This window comes from Echeneis naucrates, chromosome 20 (assembly GCF_900963305.1).
Source record: "Echeneis naucrates chromosome 20, fEcheNa1.1, whole genome shotgun sequence".
NCBI classification, from domain to species: domain Eukaryota; kingdom Metazoa; phylum Chordata; class Actinopteri; order Carangiformes; family Echeneidae; genus Echeneis; species Echeneis naucrates.
In genome coordinates, this window is record NC_042530.1 from 17,264,496 (window position 1) to 17,286,868 (window position 22,373).

Here is a 22,373-nt window from a genome sequence, read left to right on the forward strand (position 1 = left end):
TATCTGGGAAATAGGCCTGATGCAACTTCAAACAGCCACAATGATGTTATTATTGCCTCCCCCAACAGCTCCCCATGCCTATTTCTCTCTCTCTCTCTCTATGTCTCTCTTTCTTCCCTTTCTGAGAACTTGTTGCTTATGAGTCACAAGGAGGGAGTCTCCTGTGATTTGTTTGCCCTCATTTAGAACCTATTGGAGTATTTACGTTTTAATTTTAATAAAATAAAACGTTTCTGCTCTTTTGACAAACAGAGACAGATTTTAATTGTTCAAAAGTTGGGATAATCTCCAATGAAAATTATATATCTTTTTTTAGTGTGGGGGTATCTAGTAAGATCAACTCAGCATTAGGCATCATAACTGTGTGGCTTTCTGTGGAAGGAAAATGAAAAACTATCTTTTCTTTTACTTTTTTTTTAAGGTAAGAGACACATTCTGTGGGGTCTAATGGAAAAGTACAAAACCAAAGCTGAAATGATTGCTCAGCAATAAGCAATGGAGTAACATTACTTTAAAAATGATAGACCTGCATTGACTCAGCTCTTAACCTTGGACAAATATGCATTTCCACCCCCTTCATCCTAGACTGGGTTATTCATATCTTTAAGCTAAGATTTGCAGGGTTTTTGTTCAGAAAATCGAATGAGGCCACCCAGCAAATATTTGACAGCGATGAGGTAAAACAAGTCAATATTATCCCAACCGAACACCAGGCACACAAAAAATATATGAGAAAATAGCTTTTTTAACTTATTTCAAACAGATATTGAAGTCCAGGTTTCACAGACTCTCACACAGGCGGCAGCTATGGACAACAAGTCCAACAATATGTCTCACCTTTTGGTGTTATACTGTATTTTCACTGGCTTTCAACATTGGTTCAATCAACATCTTTTCAGTCTCAAAGAGCCAACACTGGAGGAGCTACTGGGCTGGGCCAACACATCACAAACAGAAACTGGATTAGATTTCACAGCCACAATTTGATTATATTTCATTTGTCAAATAATTATGCAAAAATCTTGATTTGTAAACTGTGGGACTGATTGATTCTAAATATGTTAAAGTGTTTAGTCATTTACACTTTAAAGGCTTAAGATTTCAAATGTTTGGATGGAGGAACTGTACAGTCATCACACAAATATGCCAACACTTTAAACACCTTCTACTCAAAATAATTGTCTCCTCACACTGTAAAAGGTCTGTGCATGTGTTTATCCGAAGATGAAGCCAGGGAAGGCAACGACATCTATTATAGGTCCAGAAATACTGCATTAGAAATCAAATATGATTGAAAAATTATGGGAGTGGTGTATGAAAAATAAACATGGGTGGAAGCCACTTCCAGATCTGTGTTTGACAAATGACACTGTATGAAAACAAGGATTAAACTGTCAGTGTTGTGAGTGGATCAATGTGGGGATGTGTGTGTGTGTGTGTGTGTGTGTGTGTGGATGATGCATATTTAAAACATTTGCAATTTGATGATGAAAACAAACCTTGGCACATTAGCATGGAGAATTTCCCAGCTCTGCACGCAAACTTAGAGCTGGGGAGGGCCCCAGTGTGTGTGTGTTGCTGTGGGTGAAGCCAGCAGCTGTTTAAAGCTAACAGTGCTCTCTCTGTAATATGCCAATTTAAACACAATCCTCGGGGACAGAAACCCAGTCTGACACGTCTCTTCACCACCTCTCTATTATTTTCTCCTCTTGTCCTTGTTTTCTCTCCTTCATTCTTATTTAATCTCTTAATGTTGTCTGTGTTGTGTCCGACTAGACATTAAATCTGCCAGCCCAGCCTGTAGTGCAAAGCTTGCTGATATTGCAGCATCAGCACTTTATTAGCACCTGATGTGAGTGTCTGACCGTTCCCTGTCATGCAGTATCTTTAAGAGAACATGATAATTAAGGCATTAGAGTGTTATGTTCATCTCCAAAAAGTCCACAGGCTCGGTGCCTGTGCCTCCATTTCTAATGAGCTCCACAACACAAAAGAACTTCTGTGGCCCACCACAGCTCACCCATGATTCCTGCTGACAGAATAAAACACTTTGGCAATTAAAAGATTTGAAATATTTAAACTACTGAGTCAGTTTTAGCTGGAAATATGAAGACGTTAAAATGTTATCGCAGTGAGCTCAGCCACCAGCAACTCTACATTAGATGATGCTTTGCAAAGCACAAGCCACTTGATTTAATCTATTCTTTAAAACAAACTTCACATGAGAATTAATCTGTTAGTGATAAATTTAACAGAGACAGGTAAAACATTTTCAGTCCAGTTCTTAATATAAACAAATACCTGTGATTCTTAATTTCAAAAACACTTCATAGAATGCAGATGTTGTTCTGAATCTGTGTTTGTGTGTGCAAAATCTCTAGACTCCACTAGAGTGTTTGCTGTGTGATGAAATTGACATGCAAGTGATACGATATGATATTGGTCATTTTGCTCACAGCTTTTTGCAGTGCACACATTTGTGCCCACACACAAACACACACACGGTCACGTGCACATCCCAAAGAAATCTCAGCAAGTATTAGGGCCCGGTCATGGCTCTGTTTACTGTGGAACACTTAAGATATATCTTCCTTTCTCCTGGCTAACAAATAACACCCAGAGGGCTGAAGGGCTGAGTCGAGCACAAGTCATGCAACTGCCTCTTTCTGTCTTTTATTCATTCTCACACACATTCCCTCCACTGAGTACCTGGCTGTCTGCTGGAGACATTTGCCCCTGCAGAGCTCATCCTCTTTAACAATGGGCCTAGACGCTATCAAGTCAGAGACAATCCTGCGGATGTTCACCCTCACTTTGTCTTTCATGGCAGTCTAGTAAATTTTCTTTACGTGCGTATTCTCTCTTTCCCCTCTGCTTGCATCTCTCTCCACCCTAAAAATATTTTGTCAAGCTCACTCATTTGATGATAATTGGACAGAGAGCAGGAGTTCACTCAAAGTTTAGACTGCTCTGCGTGCACAGAGCACAGCAAAGCATGTGCCTGACTGTCAATAAAAAAAACACAGGAACCCTTTTAAAAACCCTCTTGAATCAGATTTTCAAGTTCTCTTTAATTAACTCTCACCGAGGCACGGTCTCAGTAAAACACATGCTTTTCACATCAAGATGTTTGGCTTTAATATTAGAGAAATTTGTATGGTGATTTTGTGTGATGTCTGAGATTGAAAGAGGAAGCTCACTGAAGCTTGTCTGTATAACTCTAATTTTATATGACATGATCTGAGGAACTATTTTTACTTGGGAGATTTACGTGCCCCTGTTTTCCATATCAAATGCTGATGAAAGAGGACCTCATCTGGCTGACGGTAGTTAGTGTATCGAGCTGTATCCGGTCAGATGCCACCTTTGGTTAGTGATCTTTCCAACCGCATGGGAACGTATCGATTTGCATTAGGGAACAGCAGCAGGGACCAGGCCTGGCCACTGTTGCACACTGAAGCATGCTTCAATTAAGATAAATGGAGGTGACAGACAAAACAAACACTCTGATGTCCAGTGTGCACAGGCAGACAACATAAAGAAATAACCTGATCATGTAGCACATGTTGCCGTCCTACAAGGAAAACAAACAAAACCGTCCTGATTATCATCAGTGATATTGCTTATAAAGGACATGCGTTTCAATTCCTTGCCATCTCTTTCTTCTTCCTTTCAGTGTGGAGTAACAGGCGTAATGCCGCCTGTTATATTTAGTTTACTTCTTCTCTTCACACCCACTTTTCTGGTTCATGGTTTGTCTTGGTGAAACATTGGTCTGTGGCCTGTATCATGCCAGAGCAGCAGTGTCACAGAGTTCATTCATCAGACACTATGAATAGCTACTCCATTCCCTCGGTTTAGCCATCAACAGATCACATTACTGACACCAGTGAGCTTTTTATGCTGGTGGCCATGTTAAATTGATTGTGCTGTAGCTAATAGGCCTTGGATATTCACTGGGAGGAAACTGGTGGCCATTTGAGCCAGGATAACAGCCAGTGTTAAATTCACAGGAGTGGTGTGTCACACCATCTATCATTTAGGTCTGAACTGTTTGTAATCCACACAAATAGAATAAAATGGAGGCGCATTGAAAGGTTGGCCAGCAAAAAAGTCTGACCCTAATCCTAACCCAACATAGACTTTCTTTGTTCATATGCGTTCCTTCATTGCAAAATGGATTCATATTTCTCATATTCACGGATGCCACAACAGTTACAGAATTTTTCCAAAACAAGGTAGTGGTTTTTGTACAGACATGCCTGTAGCATGCCACAACAAATTAAAAAATGAATGTTCTGAGCTTTAATGACTTATCAAATGGGCTTTGAACATGTGGCTTTGGGCAGGACTACAGTACATTTGCATGCTGTATTCATGGGGATAAACTAAGTCTATTTTCTTGTTGCATGTTTGGGTTGTGAGGTATATATATTGGCAATGTGAAATGATTTAATCTCACCCAAAAGGAGTGTAATTGGGGTTAAGCATGGCCAGAATGGCGCGCTTTTAAAAATAGCATACTGCAAACCAAAAGCACTAGGAATGTTCGGAATAAGAAACATGTCAGCCAACATAACATTCAGTAACTGTAGAATAACTACAGCTTGCACACCCACTGAACTCAAAATAGACTTCAGAGCAGCATGTAAGATTTCTTATCGAAAGCTGCAATATTACAAAATATGTAAAACAACAGCTGGGATTTGTCAGTAAACTGGATGCTTAAAGTGCTTCCATAATATAATTATCAACTTAATCTCCAGGGGATTGGCGGTGCTTGTTGCTTCACTCCTTGTCCCTCTGTGCTTCTCCTCCTCAGGCACAGCAGCGCGCTAGGCTGTGACAATAATTACACAAGACAGCTTCCAACAATAGTGTTGGGCCAACAAAGGCTTCTGCTCCCTCTGCATGGGTCCTGGCCGTCTATTCACACTCACTCAAACTCAAACACACACTCTACCCGTCTGTTCACACACACACGCACACACACACAGACACTTGCATACAAACACATCTCCCATTGCTGCGCAGCCGCCACTAGCTGTTATAGTTAGCATCTAACGGGGCCCCCCTCAGCACTGATTTGAGTAATTCACTTATGGCCTTTTGTGATCCCAGGGGGCTCCATTGGGCCCCCAGGCCAACAGAGTCCTACTCCACTCAAGCGAGTTCAGTGTCTGTGGCACGAGAGGCCAGACAGGGACAAAGCCAGTGTCATGCCTTTGATTCAAGCAACTAATGAGTTAGCTGTGAGGATCCTAAATGCATACGGCGGTTTCTCCATTCATGGTTCTCGACACATACAAGGGATTAACATGGCTGGCCTGTCGCACTAGTTAACAGCTATTGTGTGGCTGATTACTGCAGAGGGGGCAAACACACATGCAAGGGGGTGGGAGAGTGAGCCAACATGCAACTAATGTGCAATTTAGCATGGAATCATCGAGCGGGTAATACCCCAACATTAGCTGTAACAAAGAGAATATTATAACATTTAACTTGAAAATGTTCTGCAGCTAGTGCCGTCATGATCAGCAGCTTGACACACAATTAAAACAAGCTCCTTCCACCTGAAGGAGTAATTGTAAAATAAAGTGTCTCACCCAATCTCTTTGGAAAACTTACAAATGTTCAAATTGCAAGAATTTCTGTAGTTGTAGCTGCGAAACCAATCCTCTACACCTTTAATTCAAGAACAAGCTGTCATTAAAGACTGCAGTGCATAAACACACTCCTGTTCACCCTGTTCACAATAAATGAGCAGGAATTTTGAACGCCAAAATAAAGGAAAGGAATGATAAAATCCTGAGCACTGGCATTAAGATAGTCATAACACTGAGAACATGTGACCCTTTACACTGGAAAAATATTAATTACCACTACATCTACCTTTGTATATAGAACTCATAGTGTGGAATTACAGACATTGCATGTGGAGGAAAGAGGAAGCAGAAAAGCCTCAGCACTGGCATTTAGCCTGATCACGCACTCTTCTTGCAGTACATGGAGACAAGAGGTGATTTTCTTTCCAAGGGTCAGTGAAACAAACAGAAGAGCAGAGCCCTAGAGGCAAAGAGGAGGAGGAGAGAAAGAGAGAAAGAAAAATGTCACAGTTAAACAGCGTGTTTCCAAAAAAAGATAGAGAATATTAATAGAGTCAACAGGATAAAGATATACCCCCATTTGATGATGATACTCACTAAGAAGAGCTTATTTCTTCAACAGAGAGACTGGGATGCAGCCTTCCTTTCTTCCCCTGGTTGCCCTCAATCAATATGCATCAATATATTTTATGAGGCTTTGTTGATGTGTGTTGATCACTAACTGATTGGAAGCTAAATCAAGTGATCCAGTGAACAAAGAAAAGAAATTATGGAAACATGACCTGCTAGTGTAACCACTGTCTGTGTTGTATTTGTGTGACAAGGGCCGACACTTTCTTGGTGTTTGAATGCACTTTTATTGCCTGTAGGACAGCAAGGAAACCCACTGGTCAGTCACGTTCATACACACCAGTCTCTCGGCACAGCTTCATGGATAGAAGTTAGCAAATATTAGCTTAGCTTTTGAGGTAAGGTAGCTAATTATCAAGATGTAACAACAAAACACAACCAATTTGAATCATTCAGTTAAGTGCAATGTATTCACTACCTTCTTAAGTATAATATAATTTTAGCTGAGTTATTGCATGACTTTATTTTCACAGTTTCAGTATAGTGCTGTGGTTCGAGTAACCTACCATGGGCTCAAACCTCACATACTGGTGTTGAGGTAACGTCACACCCAGTATTTATGTGCTGACGAGAGCCATGCCAACCAATGAGTGTTCATGATACATACTGTATGTAACAGCAAATCTGATTGCACATCACTGTGTCAAGTGGAATCAATAGCTAAACGCTGTTACACTAGTTACATCTTTGATTAGTTAGGGACTTGAGAGCCTTTCACCTTTTAAAAAGTTGAGCTGTTTGATAGCTTAGGCTGAATGGATATTGTGATTTTTTTGTGCCACCCGCACTAGTGAAGCAGAAGGCAGGTTGCTTATATTTTTCTTTAGGCCTGTTGTGACATATGGCATTTAGCTGATACAAAGGGCTGATAGTTTGAAGTCCTTGAGGCCTTCTAGCTGTCATGCACTTGGTGCTGGAAGATTGCAATAGTGCAACTGTCAGGCATAAGTAAAGCATCAAGAAATCAGCATGCAATAATTGATTCATAACAAAGACACTTAACTGGTTCCAAGTGACTTCTAGCTTCGAGCCCATCTAGCACTGTGATTGGGTCAAACAACAGGGGGAAATGAAAAGGTTGACGTTTTTTACACTGAGTAGGTTTTAAGGTTCACTTCAAAAAAGGTATAGACAGATGTAACAAATGGGTTCACAAGCTGTTCTGCAAAGTACAACCACAGCCTGAGACCAAATTATATATTCCCATGGATCAGTGTGAACAGGTTCCTGGTATTTACTGATCAAATGTCTCTTTGAGGTTATCCCTAGTGCTGAACAGAATGCTGATTTGAACAGCTAATATGTAACAAAAAATTGATGAGTGATGAGTTTAAGGTGCTAACAGGCTCACATCTACACTGGGATGGGCTTCAATGAGTCTGAGGTCTTCAGCAGACCTGCTGATCAGAAGTGAACAGCTTCATTTTGGATGTAATTGTCCCAAAATCACGAGAAATTGAACTGAAATTTCAAAGCACATTCTACTGCTAAACTAAGAGGAGCAGTAAAATGACCATTTCTTGACCTTTCCATTGCTAAACCTTTTCACTTCATTTAAAATCAGAGCAGCTTGCTGATTTGCCTTGGCCTATATACTGATGTCCAGTCTGCTTTGGGGTTGTAGAGTATAGGGAAGGAAAAAGTCTGGGGTCATTGAGAGTTTACTATAGACAGAGTCTGTCTATAATCTGACCTGAACACATTTTCACCCCTGAGTAAATACTTCATTCAGAAACAGCTATCATGCTGCATCACTTCCTTGTTTGGGAAACTGAATGGTCAGCTCTTGCATTGACTTGATTGGATGCAGATTTGTCATGAAAAGGATTAACCCAAATAGTAGGGGAAAGGGGGCTTACATCCAAAATTCTCTTATATTTTTAGATGAAAGAATAAGGGCCTAGACTGGTTATTTTATTTTGTTCACTCCTTCCTCTTGCATGACGGTGAATTAGTTACAAAACTGTGTTCTGTCTGCTGGCTGACGTCACAAGTGGCGTATGGCTGGCGTGAGTCTGCAGGGCCTGTGGGCTTTCTCTTCCTCTTTTATTATAGCTCAGCCAGCATTTAGAGGCAGACAGCACACAATACTGAAACTGGCTCACTTATAATCAGAGATCAGCAAGTGCACATCCAAACACTGGCAGCTGCTGTATGAATTTTGCACAGCAGCAAGACGATGTAAGGTCATCAAACTTGGCATAGAAAGGTATATTTAAGTCGCTTGTCACATTTGTATATGTCTGTGTGTGTGTTGCCGCACCCTGTCAACACCCTGACTGGAACTGGATTGACAGCCACGAGGGAAGATGGGGCATTAACTGAGGACTTCTAAAAGAAGATTAAAGATACACCTCTCTGTGGTACACATACATTTACACCACAGGCATTTATATTGGGGATTTGGATTCAATTTGATGGTATTTTAGGGATTGTCATGATATAATGATTGACAAATTACTGAGCAATTTTTGTGTCATTGAAAGCTAAGCAGAATTTCACTGAAGACATCAGGAGTGTTTTCATGTTTTCATTCTTTCTTATTTAAAAATGTGAAAAAAAAAAAAACAGTACATAAACTATGATCTGTGTTTTTAAGTGTCCATTCATAAAGAGAAGATCACTTAAATGTTCACTTTAAACTTGTTGCATTTTAGTCACCAGTGACTAGTAACAAGCCCCCCCCCCCCCCGTGTCACCTAGGGTTGGCTCCAGCCACTGTGAGCCAATCACAAAGTTTCTCTCTCAGTAGTACAATATGAGACATAATAGTACATAGTACATAATAATAACAACCATATTGACGCTTTTCTGATGTCTGCGTGTTGTATATAGATATATATAAATTAATAAAATATATATAAATTATATATATAAATTCCAACAATTCTAATTCTTGTCCCTTCAATTGTGGCAGTGGCTCCAAATTAAGAAAATTTTTTTAAACATTTTAATTAATAAAACATGCAAAGGAGAGAGTATGGGTTTGCTCCAAAAAATTTGTGCCAGTTCAAACATAGGTGGTACACTTGAAGATTAAGGGCAAAATGCTGCTTGACAATGAGAACAGAGGGGAGTGGGGGAGGGCATATGGATTAATACAAATGCAGCTATTTTCCGGGGTCATGACATGGAATCTGATCGCAGTACCACAAGGGTCAGGACCTTAGACGGTGACAGATGCACTCACAAGAGGCCTCTGCCACACTTCATCAAAGAATCACAGTGCAAACTGTGAAAATATTTACCATGGCATGGACACAGTAACACGCACACAAATTAAACTATTCTGGTTGTTCTATCCTGTGTGTGTGTGGCGGTCACAAGTTTACATATTTGAATAATAATTCTTATTTCTTTTGAAAGCCTCACCACGATCTCAGACAAGAAGGGAGTGACAGAGGAACATGAAATATGAACCACAGGCTGTGCCTCAGCTTGGAGAGGTATGACCACATTCCACACAAAGGCCATAAAAAGGAAGGTTTAGTTTACAAGTACAAGTACAAATAATGCTGGCAGCTAATAGTAATGCATTATTACAAATTACATGAGCTGATAGCAAGACACAAAAGTAACCAATAATAATAGTAAAACATCATAAATCATGTGACATTCATTTTAGTCTTATCTAGTGTTATTTTAGGAGCCATTGCAATGGCTTCAGTTTCCCTGAATTGCAACAAAAGTAATCAATAACAATAACATTTTTAAAATAAAAGCTAAATTCTGGTTTCAAATAATGAAATAAATAATGATGAAATACAGTCACGCAAAACAGGCTTCAAAGACACACACATCACCAGAGGAGAAACTAAGACCAGGCAGAAAGATGGAGGAGAGTTAGTTAATCCTCAGGGTAAATATTTAACAAGCTCAGCAATTACAGTTAGGGCAGAGACCTAACATGGAGGAGAGGGGAATTACAGCCTGGTGATTGTCACACACACACACAGAGAGAGAGAGAGAGAGAGGGAGAGAGAGAGGGGCCTACTCGCTTGGGCATGGGAAAATATCCCCAGACCATAAATAACAATTAAATGAAAAGATGGGACTGAGAGTTCCATACTACCTGTAGGCTATGAAATGATGATTTCGAGTTTTGTATTATTATCATTATTTTTGTAAGGGGTGTTACCCTCTGGACTTGTGGCCCATTTTTGCTGCATCCTCTACCTGTGCCATGGCATAGTTGGACCTAATTATATGCATTTCCTTCCTCTCAGACAGAGATGTGCATATACAAGGAATATAAACTGCCAAAGTGTACAACTGTGCAATAAGAGCTTTATTTACCTTTCGGTTTAGGAAGTATATGAAGTAGCACAGGAAATCATCTGGTTGTGTATCATGTAGCACCTGTAAACACACTTGAATCCTATGGAAGATGATGGTTAAGGGAAGCCCAGGTTAGTCTTTGTCTGATGTGGCCTTTATTTGAACATGTGCACACGCAGCCAAGGGGTACATTTGCATGTAGTGCATAGGTACATACTATTTACTACTCCACCCATGAAATGTCATGCAACATGGTATCTCAGGTGCTTCAAAAACCACCTGCCACTCTTTCTCTGAACCCTTCACATGCTGTATATGAAATAGTGTGTCATGACTGTCATGACACAGTGGCAACTTCACACAGCCCCCCCCCAGTGGACAAAAAAGGGAACTTCATAACTGTAAGAGGGAAAATATTTCTTTTTGTTGTATGAAACAGTTTTTAAAGGCAAATGAAACTTAAAACTTAAAGCAGCTCCTGTTTGATGGTTTTGTGTTGTGTTCACAGAGAATGACTCACTGTTAAAAAAAAAAGAAGAAAAAGAAAGATGATTATGTATGCTGTTCTAAACCACAGGAAGGATGTGGACATGTACGTGTTGCTCATCTTAGATTTATCTGGAAAAATTCTGGCCGCATGCCACGTTTTAACATCAGTGGAAAAAAACTGCCATTGTGATGGTTCAGAGAGATGACCAAAAGAGAGATCGACACAGCAATAAATCCTCCATGTTCCACTCTAATTAATCTCATTAGTGTAACATCAAAAGACAGCAAAGCTGGTCACTTCTGCCACTGATAACAAGGCCTCCAGCAGAGGCAAAGTAGACAGGGGCTGGCATTGAGACATGTTCAAAGAGCTAAGAATAAGGCAAATATACTGTAAATGTACAATATGTAAAACATCATGCTCATGGATGAATGATGTACAATGCCTGTAGTAAACTATTAGCAGTGCCAAACAATACACAATACATATACAATGTACAGCTGAACTTTTTCCCTTTTGCAGTTTCTCACCTTGCAGCACTGACACTTCTCATAAGGCAGTGGTTGTGGTCTTTAACCTCTGCGTGAGCCATTATCCAGCAAAGGCACTTCAACTGAGACTGATGAAGACTGATTAGCACCTGTACTACAGCTTTGTGTGTTGAATAAGATGAATGAGCACGCAGGGTAAAACTGAGTGTATACACGTGTATGTGTGTTGTGAAAGTTTCATGACTCTAGCCAACAGGATGCCAGCTGTAGGGTGCCATGCCAAACAAAGATGGTGAATGATGGAGATTAAGAGTAATGTAAGGATCAGCGGAGGAGAAGGAGAAAGACAGGAGCCACATGTGCCAAAGAAAGTGGGTCAGACCATCAGCTTTACATAAGGACTTTCGGTCACTGAGAAAGCACTGAGGTTTCTCCCTTTCCCACTCATCCTTCCTCTGCTTTGTTTTATCACACACATTTTCCCTGGAGAGACAGAGGGAATTTATTAAAACTCTCAGATCCACCTGTGCCAGTGGCCTCTGTATTAATAAAGCAGCCACCAACGGAACACTTTTTCAAGAGACTCAAATGTTTGGTACTTTGCAGAGCAACACAGGGAATTGGAGATGGTAGGAGAGTGAATACATGAATGTGGACCACAATCTACCTCTTAATTACACATGGCTTGAAGACACAAAAGAAAACTACCTCACATCTGCAGAGATTTCATCACCTAGAAATCATTGTAAATAAACCGCACTGACTTAATAAACCTGTATTAAAAGGCAGAAACATCAGTGACTAATACAATGCACACAAAAAGTCCAAAGACTACGTAATATGGTGACTGAGGTTTCATCAAAATAAAGGTTTTCTGTTGATGATGCAGAGTTAAAGATATCTCACACACTGCAAAGAAATAAAAAAGAGTGCCAGGCAAACCAATATAGATAAATATCCCGTTTACAGCGTTTAACTATATCTTCCACTTAATTATTTTTGACAAACACAAGCACCAGCCTGAATGCCTGAGTATTTGACTGTTTGTTTTTTAATTTGTTTTTGTTTACATTTTTTTGCTTTAAAGGTTAGTATTTTGAAATTGTATTTATTATGCTTAAAGTGATTGATTCCTAGCTGGAGTATTGCATAATTTAGGGCTCACATGGGGCTGTTACTCATACTCATCACCAAATGTATAAATAAGTCATTCATAATTTTCATTTGTAACATCTTATCAAACTATATTAGTTTCGCATGTTGCTGTTTTTATCCTGTTTTCTTATAACATGTTTACCTTTTTTTTTCACCATGCCAATGCAAAAAACTAATTTCCAATTTTATACAATTTTACTGGGCCAAAAAATAGCCCGAGACTCAGTTCCTTCAAATGAATTCACCTGACTTAAGATGTTTCCATACCCAGCAAGCATATTCAGATTTACTGTATCATATCTATCTCACTGATTAAAGACTGAACTCTATCCCAGCTTACAGCAGCTGGCATCCCATTATCAACCCAAAACGTGAGTCTGACACAATCAACTCAGCAACTCCCTGTCAACTTGAAGCTACACACACACAGACTCACAAGCAAAAGCTAAATGCTCTGTTTCCAATATAAATATCAAATTTTGACCTGCCTTACCTTGAAAGAAGCTTTTGACACGGAGGTAGGAAACTGCAAGGCGCAACACAGACAGCTTGTCCAGCTTAGAGATGACATCCGGGGGAAAGGGCAGCAGGCTGGCCAGCCGGTCCAGCTCTGCGTTCAGCCTGTCCCGGTGGCGCTTGGACGGGTTGGTTTTCTCATTGGCTGAGGACGGCTTCCTGATGATGAGACGGACAAAGTGATTGAGGGGGGGGTTTCACAGACTGTGTATTTCTGTGTGTGTGTGTGTGGGTGGGTGTACGTAGGTGTGTGTGTGCAAGATCGATGATCATTAGATATGTTTTTAAAATCAGTTAAAAATTAAGAACTGTGCTAAATGGCCAAAAGAGTTGTGTGTTTTTTAATTTACTGATTACCAGCAAGAAGTACTAATGAACATATAGACTTCCAACATGATTGTAAAATCTGAATCAAACTTCACGACATAGGCCTTTTCCAAAGGTTTACTGTGCCATCTGACTAGCCCCTGGTGTCCTGGTTAGAAAGATGATTTATTAATTATCAGTAATGTTTTCTTCCGAATAGTGATACCCTCCACACACATATCCACTCTGTCTCAGTGTCAGCTCAAGGCTTTTGGGAAAAACTGTTGCAATACTTGATTTAAAAGAGTGTTTGTTTTGATTTTGTTTTGTAATAGCACATCAAGCAAACATACTATGAATCAGTCAGAATTTTTTCTCTGATTTCCAAACATTTTCAAGTCAGTTTTGTTGGTAGTAGTTCCTCACTGTTAGGCTATAGAGTACAGTGTCGTGTTTTGTCTGTATGGTTACCACCCCACCTTGAAAAACTAAATACAAAAATATGATCAAATAAACCACACACTGCACAAGTCCCTCCTTTAAACTGCATTTCTTTTGGACTCAGCCTTTCCCAACACACCACGTACCACATTGATTTGTATTTCCCCAAATGACAATATTCTTTTTATTTTTTTTCTCAAGACAAAACTAATTATCTAAAAGTTTTGAAATATCACGTTTTAGTCACTGTAAACTTGTATGAAAATTATAGTTTGAGATTAAAGTAAAATACCAGATTTTATCATGAATTATTGCAATAATGTAATGCATTTTATTAATATCCTCAGTGTCTGACGCTCTTCAGTGGCTCCTGCTATTAAAGGTATTGGACATATTGCAGTAACTTCAGAGAATATAAAATAGCTCCCGGGTGCAGAGTTATTTGTTTTAGTATAATGTACACTGCTTTCGCAGTGAAACTTAACATGAGACACATATGTAAAGGTCAGCTCTAATTTCTACAGCTGAACATTTCTGTTGGCTACTGAGACAAAATGGTTTTACGTTAATGCTCCAACTTCGTTTATTATGATGGCCCTAACAAGAAATAATACCTTAGAGTTACTCCAAATGAAAAAATATGCTAAATAATACGAGTGACTGAATTTGATATGATTATTCAGATAATGTTCAGTTTACTCACAAGTTCAAAATTCTGCATGAATGACCAAAATTAGATCATTATTCCCAAACTAAGCAAAGAAGCCCCAATAAATAAATTGGAGGCTGCGAATTATAGTTCAAAGTCTTAAAACATGGTGACATAACAAGCAGACTAGACTTTGAAATTTATATTTCCATCCACATTAGGGACTGATTTGATGTGGCAAAGATTTCCTTTTGGATTAGCAGCAAAAACAGCATAGAACATGAAAACTTTATAAAGGCCACAGGCCTTGTTAAATTACCACTTCCCCCTTCGAAATCTTATATAACCTACATTCACTATTCATGACATCAGCTGACAAGATTGTCCAAAAAAAAAGTAGCCCTCAGTTTATCTATCATCCAACCGCCATTTCTGGGCATTTAAATGTGGACCTTTACCTTTAAACTATGACAGCTGTGAAGACGTTTATGATATATATAGTATAATATATACAGTATCAAACATAGCTCTATTATTAATAACACATTTGCAGCAATTAACTCTGCTTGTCTGAACTGCCACATGTCTGTCTGGCAGTCAATACCGTCCGCACACCTTCATATAGCTACAGCTGAAGGACTTCCTGCGCTTCACTTTAAAATATATTGTTAAACTTTAGTAGAGTCTCCCCCCCCCCCCCACATCACCAGGCTACAGAGCCTGTGCCACAACAAAGACAGCAGGCACAGTGAGCAGCGCTCCTTAACTGTTTTTGGATGGGCTTCCTCCTCTTTCTGCCCGCATACATGCAGTCTCCCGGAGGAATCATGATCCTGCGCTCCGTGGAGGTAACAGGTGCGCTGTGGAGGAGACAGAAGGACGTTCACTGTACATGTTAGTGGAGAGAGAGGCTGAACACGTGTAGAAGACCTGGTTCACACTTTATAAGACATTACTGGTTCAATGTACAATCCCTAAAGCACAAATTTAAAGTGAAATAAACTGGCACGGAACCATGGTTGGAATGGCAAAAGAATATTACCCCTGAATTAGTAATTCATTAAGATGCATGAAATCTGGTTCACAGGAGTGAAAATATAAAATAACACAATTGTGCAAAGTTATCTAAATAGCATTCAGCCTATAAGGGGGAGACGAAATGTTGGATTCATGTAAATAAACGATACTATAATATTACAATGAAAAAAAATGACAAAATAAACAAATAAAATCACAACAAACGTCCAAATAAGTGAAAATGGCACTAACCCAATATCTGTGTGGATGTCAGTTAATTCCAGTATAATGTTGTTGGCTGCAGAGCCACATTCACTGTAAGTGCAGAAAAGAGATGCGGCTCCCAGGGTGCACCGACTCGGTAATGCCCAATGTTAAATCCAAGGGAAATAAAATAAAAGTGAGAGGTCCTAAACGAGGTCCGCGCTGATGTTTTCATCAGCTTTGCTCTGGTCGGGGCAGATGTTGGCTGATGCTTTATACCCAATTGAGTCGCCCTTACTTCCTCGCGTTTCAGGTGGCGGATTCCTCTGAATGACATGTCGAGCTCTTCGCACGCAACTCTGTGCCTCACAAACACAGCAAGAGCACACACACACACACACACACACACACACACACACACACACGCACACACACAAACTAGGTTTATGATGCTTTCATGGGATGTCTGAAAATTGGAAATACAATATTGTGCTTCGTTGCTGCATTGCTTTATGTCATAGGCGTATCACACTGATGACAATCATTTCTATCGCTGAATTATAACTAAGGTCAGTTCATTTTTTTTAATAAGGCGGCCATTCATTATTTTCTTGTCGCTTTCTTACTACTCTCAATATTCAGAATTTGTATAAAATGTCTGGCAACATTTTTCTCTCAGCATTTTGCAACTTTTTATGTTTTTTTTTTTTGTTTAGCTTTATTTAAAAATGCCTACACTCAGTATTTAATTATTATAAACCCTGAAATAAATGGTGGTCATTATATAATCCATTCTTAATTCATCAATGGCAAGTGATAGTTTTACTATTTACGAGGAGTACTTGAAGGCAGCAAGAGACAAACAGGACCTGATCTCAGCCGTGCTCGGAGCGCACACATTGGTGAGCAGCGGAAAAGAGGCGGGATCACACGCGAGGGCCAGCGGAGACTCACAGCCGCGGACTCACAACGAGACTGTCCGCAGCCGATGCCGCACACGGACCGGCCTCTCCTGGGAGGAGGACACGTTGGGCCACCACCAGCGCACTCAGCGGGACGCGGCCGGGTGGATGAAGCGTTGGTTCGGTGTACTGCGCATCTATTGTCCGTTGTTTGGGTTCGTCAGGGATAGAATATGGCAGGACTGTGAGTGTGACGGGACTCATCACATATCTAATCAGAGTCAACAACTGCATAAAATTGTGAGCTATTTCCATCGGCTGATGCTTCATGTTGCATTTCCTCATTGAGGACTTAATGAAACGCCTCGGTTTTAATCTGCAGCCCAAACCCCAGATCTCCCTCTGTAACACGATTGACTGAGGTGGATTTCGAGTCTCTGGGGAAAGCTGTTGTAATTGTAACAGTTTTTATGATTAGAGGAATTTGAAGACAGTAGTTTTGACAGTGGGTGTGAAAGGTAAATCTGTAATGCTGCCCTGAAATCACTGCAGTAAACAATGAACACAGATGCTCATTTTTGATTTGGGTCAGACGCTCTTTGAGCAACAACGTGACTTGACTGAGTAGGTGATTATATCTAGTCGAACTGTAAAGGATCCAAGACAAGGCTTAATTGTGACCCATATAAGCTGGATGAACTGCAAATAAATATAATTTTTATATAATGCACCATCGTACCAATATAATCTTAAGAGCCACACAAAAACAGCTGCCAGTGGTTCATGACTGAGTCAAGAAGACACCTGCCTGCAGAAAGAATTGGATAAGGAGCAAAGACAGACACTGTTCTGTTCACATGATTCTACGGTGTAGGAAATGGAGAATGCACATGTAAAGTAGTGTCATTAATAAGCCTAGATGTTTTAACCAACTTGATTTGTTCTAATTCAAGTATGCATACAAAGGCTTTTCTGTGCTTTTAGTTTGTGGAGAAGTACATTGTGTGTGTCTTTTTTTAAGGTTGCTATTAAAACCTAATAAAATATGATTGCATTGCATTGCACTGAAGCAAGGACAGTCAGCTGACTGCATGCACACTATGCACTCTGTATCGAAGTCTCCTGGCTGCACCCTAGTGTACAAATTCATGCATTACAAAAATACCCTCTACAATACCTCTCTGTATTCATGTGTAGTAAAACATGCAAGGGACGGAGTGCAATGCATTCCCCTTTAAATAAATATAACTTAGTAGAGAAGGCTCCCCTTTTTGATAACATGACACATGACACATTCCCCGCTCAGAGAAAGAAGTAATAATACAGGAGAATGCACTGATGGAGTAAGTTGCAATATTGACTGAATTTTAAGAGGAGCCCTTTGGGATCAACTGTCATAATTCCATCTATTTCAAATACACTAAATTCATTTTAAAATATAGTGAACTTTGTAAGCTTTCAAAATAAAAAGAAACATTTAATTTGATCACCATCTCCATATTCCCCTAATATAGTTTAGAGTCATGTGGCCCCATCTACAGAGATTATTTGTGAGAAGCCAAGAGAAATGTTTGCCAAACTAAAACTTTAATCTGCATGCTGAGACCCTCTGAGGCCCACAGGGGCCAGAGAGCTATTTGGCAGTGAGTTGAGTCCTAAATTAATCTCCACTGATCTTCAGTAATGTCAGAACCAATACATTCAGTGTACAGAAGAAGCAGGGTTATACCCTCATGTTCAAGGCAGATGTGATTAGTCTGTCTCTCTCAGTCCCCATCATTTGCTGCCCCTGCTCCCTTCATTTTGTGTTCATACATAGTTTTCGCTGTGTGACGGTCAGGCTGCACCTTTGGCAGCAGATATATCGATCTTGTATCAGAAGTGTGGGATCAGGGCTCTGAGGAGGTCCTCAGATCCTGTTAGCATTGTCAGTGGCTGCCATTAAAGCCTCAGGCAGCCTGGATATCCATGTAAATCCATTCACAACACCACCCAAGCTGCCTTTCAGATTAGCCCAGGCTTAAAGCTCTGCTTACATGGCAGGACAGACCTTCGCTGTGTGCATCAGTGTGCGATTATGTTTGCTGTGAGCACATATGTATGTACAAGTTGAAAAATAATGACAGCAGAAACAGTCTAGGACCCAGTGAAAGCCATTTGTCAGTTACAGTAGTGTGGCTTTCACTGATTAATATTTCTTTGTTAGCATCACTGTGGGAGCTCAGGAGACATGCAGGCCTGTGACATGACAAGTCTGATTCTAATGGACATCCATAATTAATGAGAAGTTCACTCTAATCAAGTACCACACTTACATCCATTTCATTTCTGTCCCTGTATTTAGGGCACCACAATGTCAGTGAGAGGTACATGATTATTCAGAGAAAAGTAAAGCTTTTTGCCAAAACAAAAATACAAAAAATGTTCCCAGTCGAGCACAGCATTCAATATGTGGGACAATATTTGAGAAAATATGGTTGCATTTAAATTATTAGCCTCAACAACTCCAGGTGATGGAGTCACATGCAGATGACCCTACTGTGAAGTCATAGAACTCCTGTGCAGTCATATAGTGTGCATATGCATTAGTTCCTCGATGCATACATAAAAAAATATTCATATTGATGTAAGCAGATATAATGCAATAATAACACATTGACTAAACCGTTAGATGAACAAGGGCAAGGAACTAATCTGCTTTGATCTCATCAAGTAATTCACTTGAAAGAGACACCAGATAATCTTTGGGGTCTCAGTAGTAAATAGAAATACAAGTACAAAGTAAAGGGAATTAAAAAACTCTCAGTTGTATAAAGGTTAAAAAAGAAACAAGACTGTGAAAGATCAGCTCTTCACTGCATTCGTACAACCAAACTTCATCTTTGTGTGTGTAAATAGCATTTTATTCAACTAAGCTTGCTGAATAACATTGTAAATTATTCAAAAAAAAAGGGAAACGTAAGATGAAGTTAAATTGTGAAACATCTGAAAATGAAAAAGAGAAAAACAATCCCTCAATTTTTCTGATCAAACTTGTTAGTTGTCAGATTGTCAGATTAGCAATATGTCATCCTATCAACGACGAAAAAGGCTGTACAGTACAATGATAATAACTGTAAAAATGCTCAAAATTATTGTTTTATGTGTTGAACCCCCATCTTGTGCTCTGCTTTCATGTTTTTGTCCCTCATATGAAGATCTGTGTCAATTGGTCTGGGAGGAAAATTGTGCGTTTATACTGGAGAGATAATCTTTTGTTAACACTTGGATTTGTTTATTTTTCTTTCTTTCCAAAGTTTGTTTCACGGTTGGGGCAATGGGTCAAATGGAGGCTGTCTTCCTCCTCTGCTGCCCCTCAATCTCTCTGCAATCTGCTCCATCTCATGTCTGTGGTTCTGTTACTAATGGTGAAGTAGACAGAGAAGAGGGGGAGTTTTTGCATTTTGTAAAGCATACATGTACTGGAAACCCTGCAAGAAAATTTGTCACTTTTCCAAGGATGAGTGTTGACGGTGCAATGCAAATGTGAAATCAAGCAGCAACTGCTTGTGTGGACAAACAATTCACAGGAATTATATGGTTGTGCATTTTGGCTGTTAGCTGCACTGCCGCTCTGATTAACAGCGGCTTTAAAGTCGTACAGTTTTAATTGTGTGTTACAGACCTGCCAGCAGAGCAGAGAGGGGAGAGTTGAAGTATACAGTACAGGCCAAAAGTTTGGGCACACTTTCCTATTAATTTGAATGAGAAGCTGTGTCCAAACTTTTGGCCTGTACTGTAGATCACTAAGTCGTTCATTACTTGCTCCCCAGACATCCCCCACTTTGGCTCCTCATTCATATCCATGTTCATGACCGCAAACTTTCATATCCAGCACACACACATGCATACACAACCACATATGCATACTGTGTTGGCCTGTGCAGCCAACACCACAAAGTGCATTTCATGATAATGGTATCCAAGATTTTGGGGAGGACATTCAAACACTGACACAAGATGTAACACTACACCCCAGTGCAGATACAGACACAGAACAAGTTTTTTAATGAAAGTTTGATTTTGGCGATAGAGTGAGTGCAGGGGGGAAATGACTGCTGGCTGCAAGAGGAGCAAGGTTGAAGAAGGCCGCTGTGGTGCAGTTTAAGTGTTTGGTTGGAAGCAGCAGGTGAGTGGTATTGTTTCATCAATGATGGCCCTGTATGCAGTTTCAGCAGGAGCAGGGAAGAACTAGAGCACAGAAATAGTCTGCCAAGGTTTTGTTCAGAAGAAAATAAAGCATTGAAAACAAGGTTTTGTTCTGAGGAGGGGGTTTACTGGTGTTATCCTATTGTCAACTCACAGAGACATCACTGGTTTGTAAGCTGCCATTTTGAAGTCTGAATTTTGTATTTTGGCAGTTGCCATTTTTGTTTTTTCAAACCAGAACTAGCCATATGTTCTGACCAGCCCTACACTCTTGACTGGTTGGTATCGTCTGTCAATTACACACTCTTCTTTATCACCTGTTATACTACTTTCCTCCAATAATGTAGGGACATTTACCCATAGGCTTCAATACAGTCTGACTTTTTTTACAACCAGTGACTAATGGTCATTAAACAGAATGCAGGCTTGTCAGCACTGGCTTCACTGTACAGTCAAAGAATCAACACCTTCTTTTAAGCACTGTCGATGGTTTTCCCACATGGCAAGAGGAATAGATCCAAATGGAGAGCCGGGTTCTGTTACTGATTTGATTGCACGATGAGAATCAGCAAAGCCAGGTAACCAGGGAAAACAAACACAGGAAAGAGTGGGAAATCCTGGAGTCACAGTGGGGGCTGTAACTCTATATCTGGTAACCAAGATACAATATGTCACCACTGGGAGAGTTGCTTGGGTATTGTGATTTATTTACCTAAAAGGACCAATAGGTAGTCAACAACAAAACAAAGTACCAGAAAAAGAACTAGGGTTAGGGTTAGAACTTAATTTTAATAATGAGCATAGATTTAAATTACTGGAAACTTTATCTCAATTGAATATTCTAACAAAAACACTCTCTACATCACTGACTCCATACAGTGATGATCTATGTCCTCTCATCCTCACTACTGCTTGACCTTTGCCAATTTTATCAAATGATATTCAGCCCGATCAAAACCTTATGTTCGTGAAAACATTTGAGAGGAAATTGAAGGAGTCACTCCATTTGCTGCCCACATGCCAGAGACTTTAGAAAATTCCAAATGCATTTCTCTCTCTTTCAGTTTCTTCCAGTTCACATTGACTGTACATCTGATCAATCAATCTGCCACAACCCTGGAGAGGAAAAGTCTCCTCCACTGAGTGATGCTTCCCATTAAACTCTACAGGAACGCTGTCGCCTGCCTGTTGGGCCAGTCTGTACACAGGTCATCAATAATGAGTTCAGCAAGGCCAGTGTTTTGCTATTTGATCATGTAGGGGGATAGTCTGCCTTTCCCTCTTTTGCTTAGGGGGTTTGAAGCACTCAGTTTTCAGCTCTGCTTGTTCACAAACGATAGTAGCTTAAACAAACAACAATAAAAACATCTCTCTCATTATCTTCTACTGCAAAACCTTCTAGCCATGACCACAGTAAAGGTTGACGTGGTTTCAATGGACAGTGGCAGTGGCCAAGTATTAATTTCTCTTCCGCCCCCTTCCTCTCGGCTACAATAGCAG

The 22,373-nt window shown here is 40.0% G+C and overlaps 1 protein-coding gene across 1 annotated transcript in view; it reads right to left on the reverse strand.

The window, feature by feature from the left end:
• ahrra (aryl-hydrocarbon receptor repressor a) overlaps positions 1 to 16,131 on the reverse strand; it is a 53,840-nt gene extending 37,709 nt beyond the window's left edge. The window contains exons 1-3 of the mRNA XM_029529187.1: positions 15,832 to 16,131; positions 15,330 to 15,422; positions 13,144 to 13,325 (exon numbers count right to left, since the gene is read on the reverse strand). Of these exons, the coding sequence (XP_029385047.1) occupies positions 13,144 to 13,325; positions 15,330 to 15,391 (244 nt within the window). The 5' untranslated portion in view covers positions 15,392 to 15,422; positions 15,832 to 16,131. The remainder of the gene's footprint in view (positions 1 to 13,143; positions 13,326 to 15,329; positions 15,423 to 15,831) is intronic.
• Between the last annotated feature and the right edge of the window lie 6,242 nt (positions 16,132 to 22,373).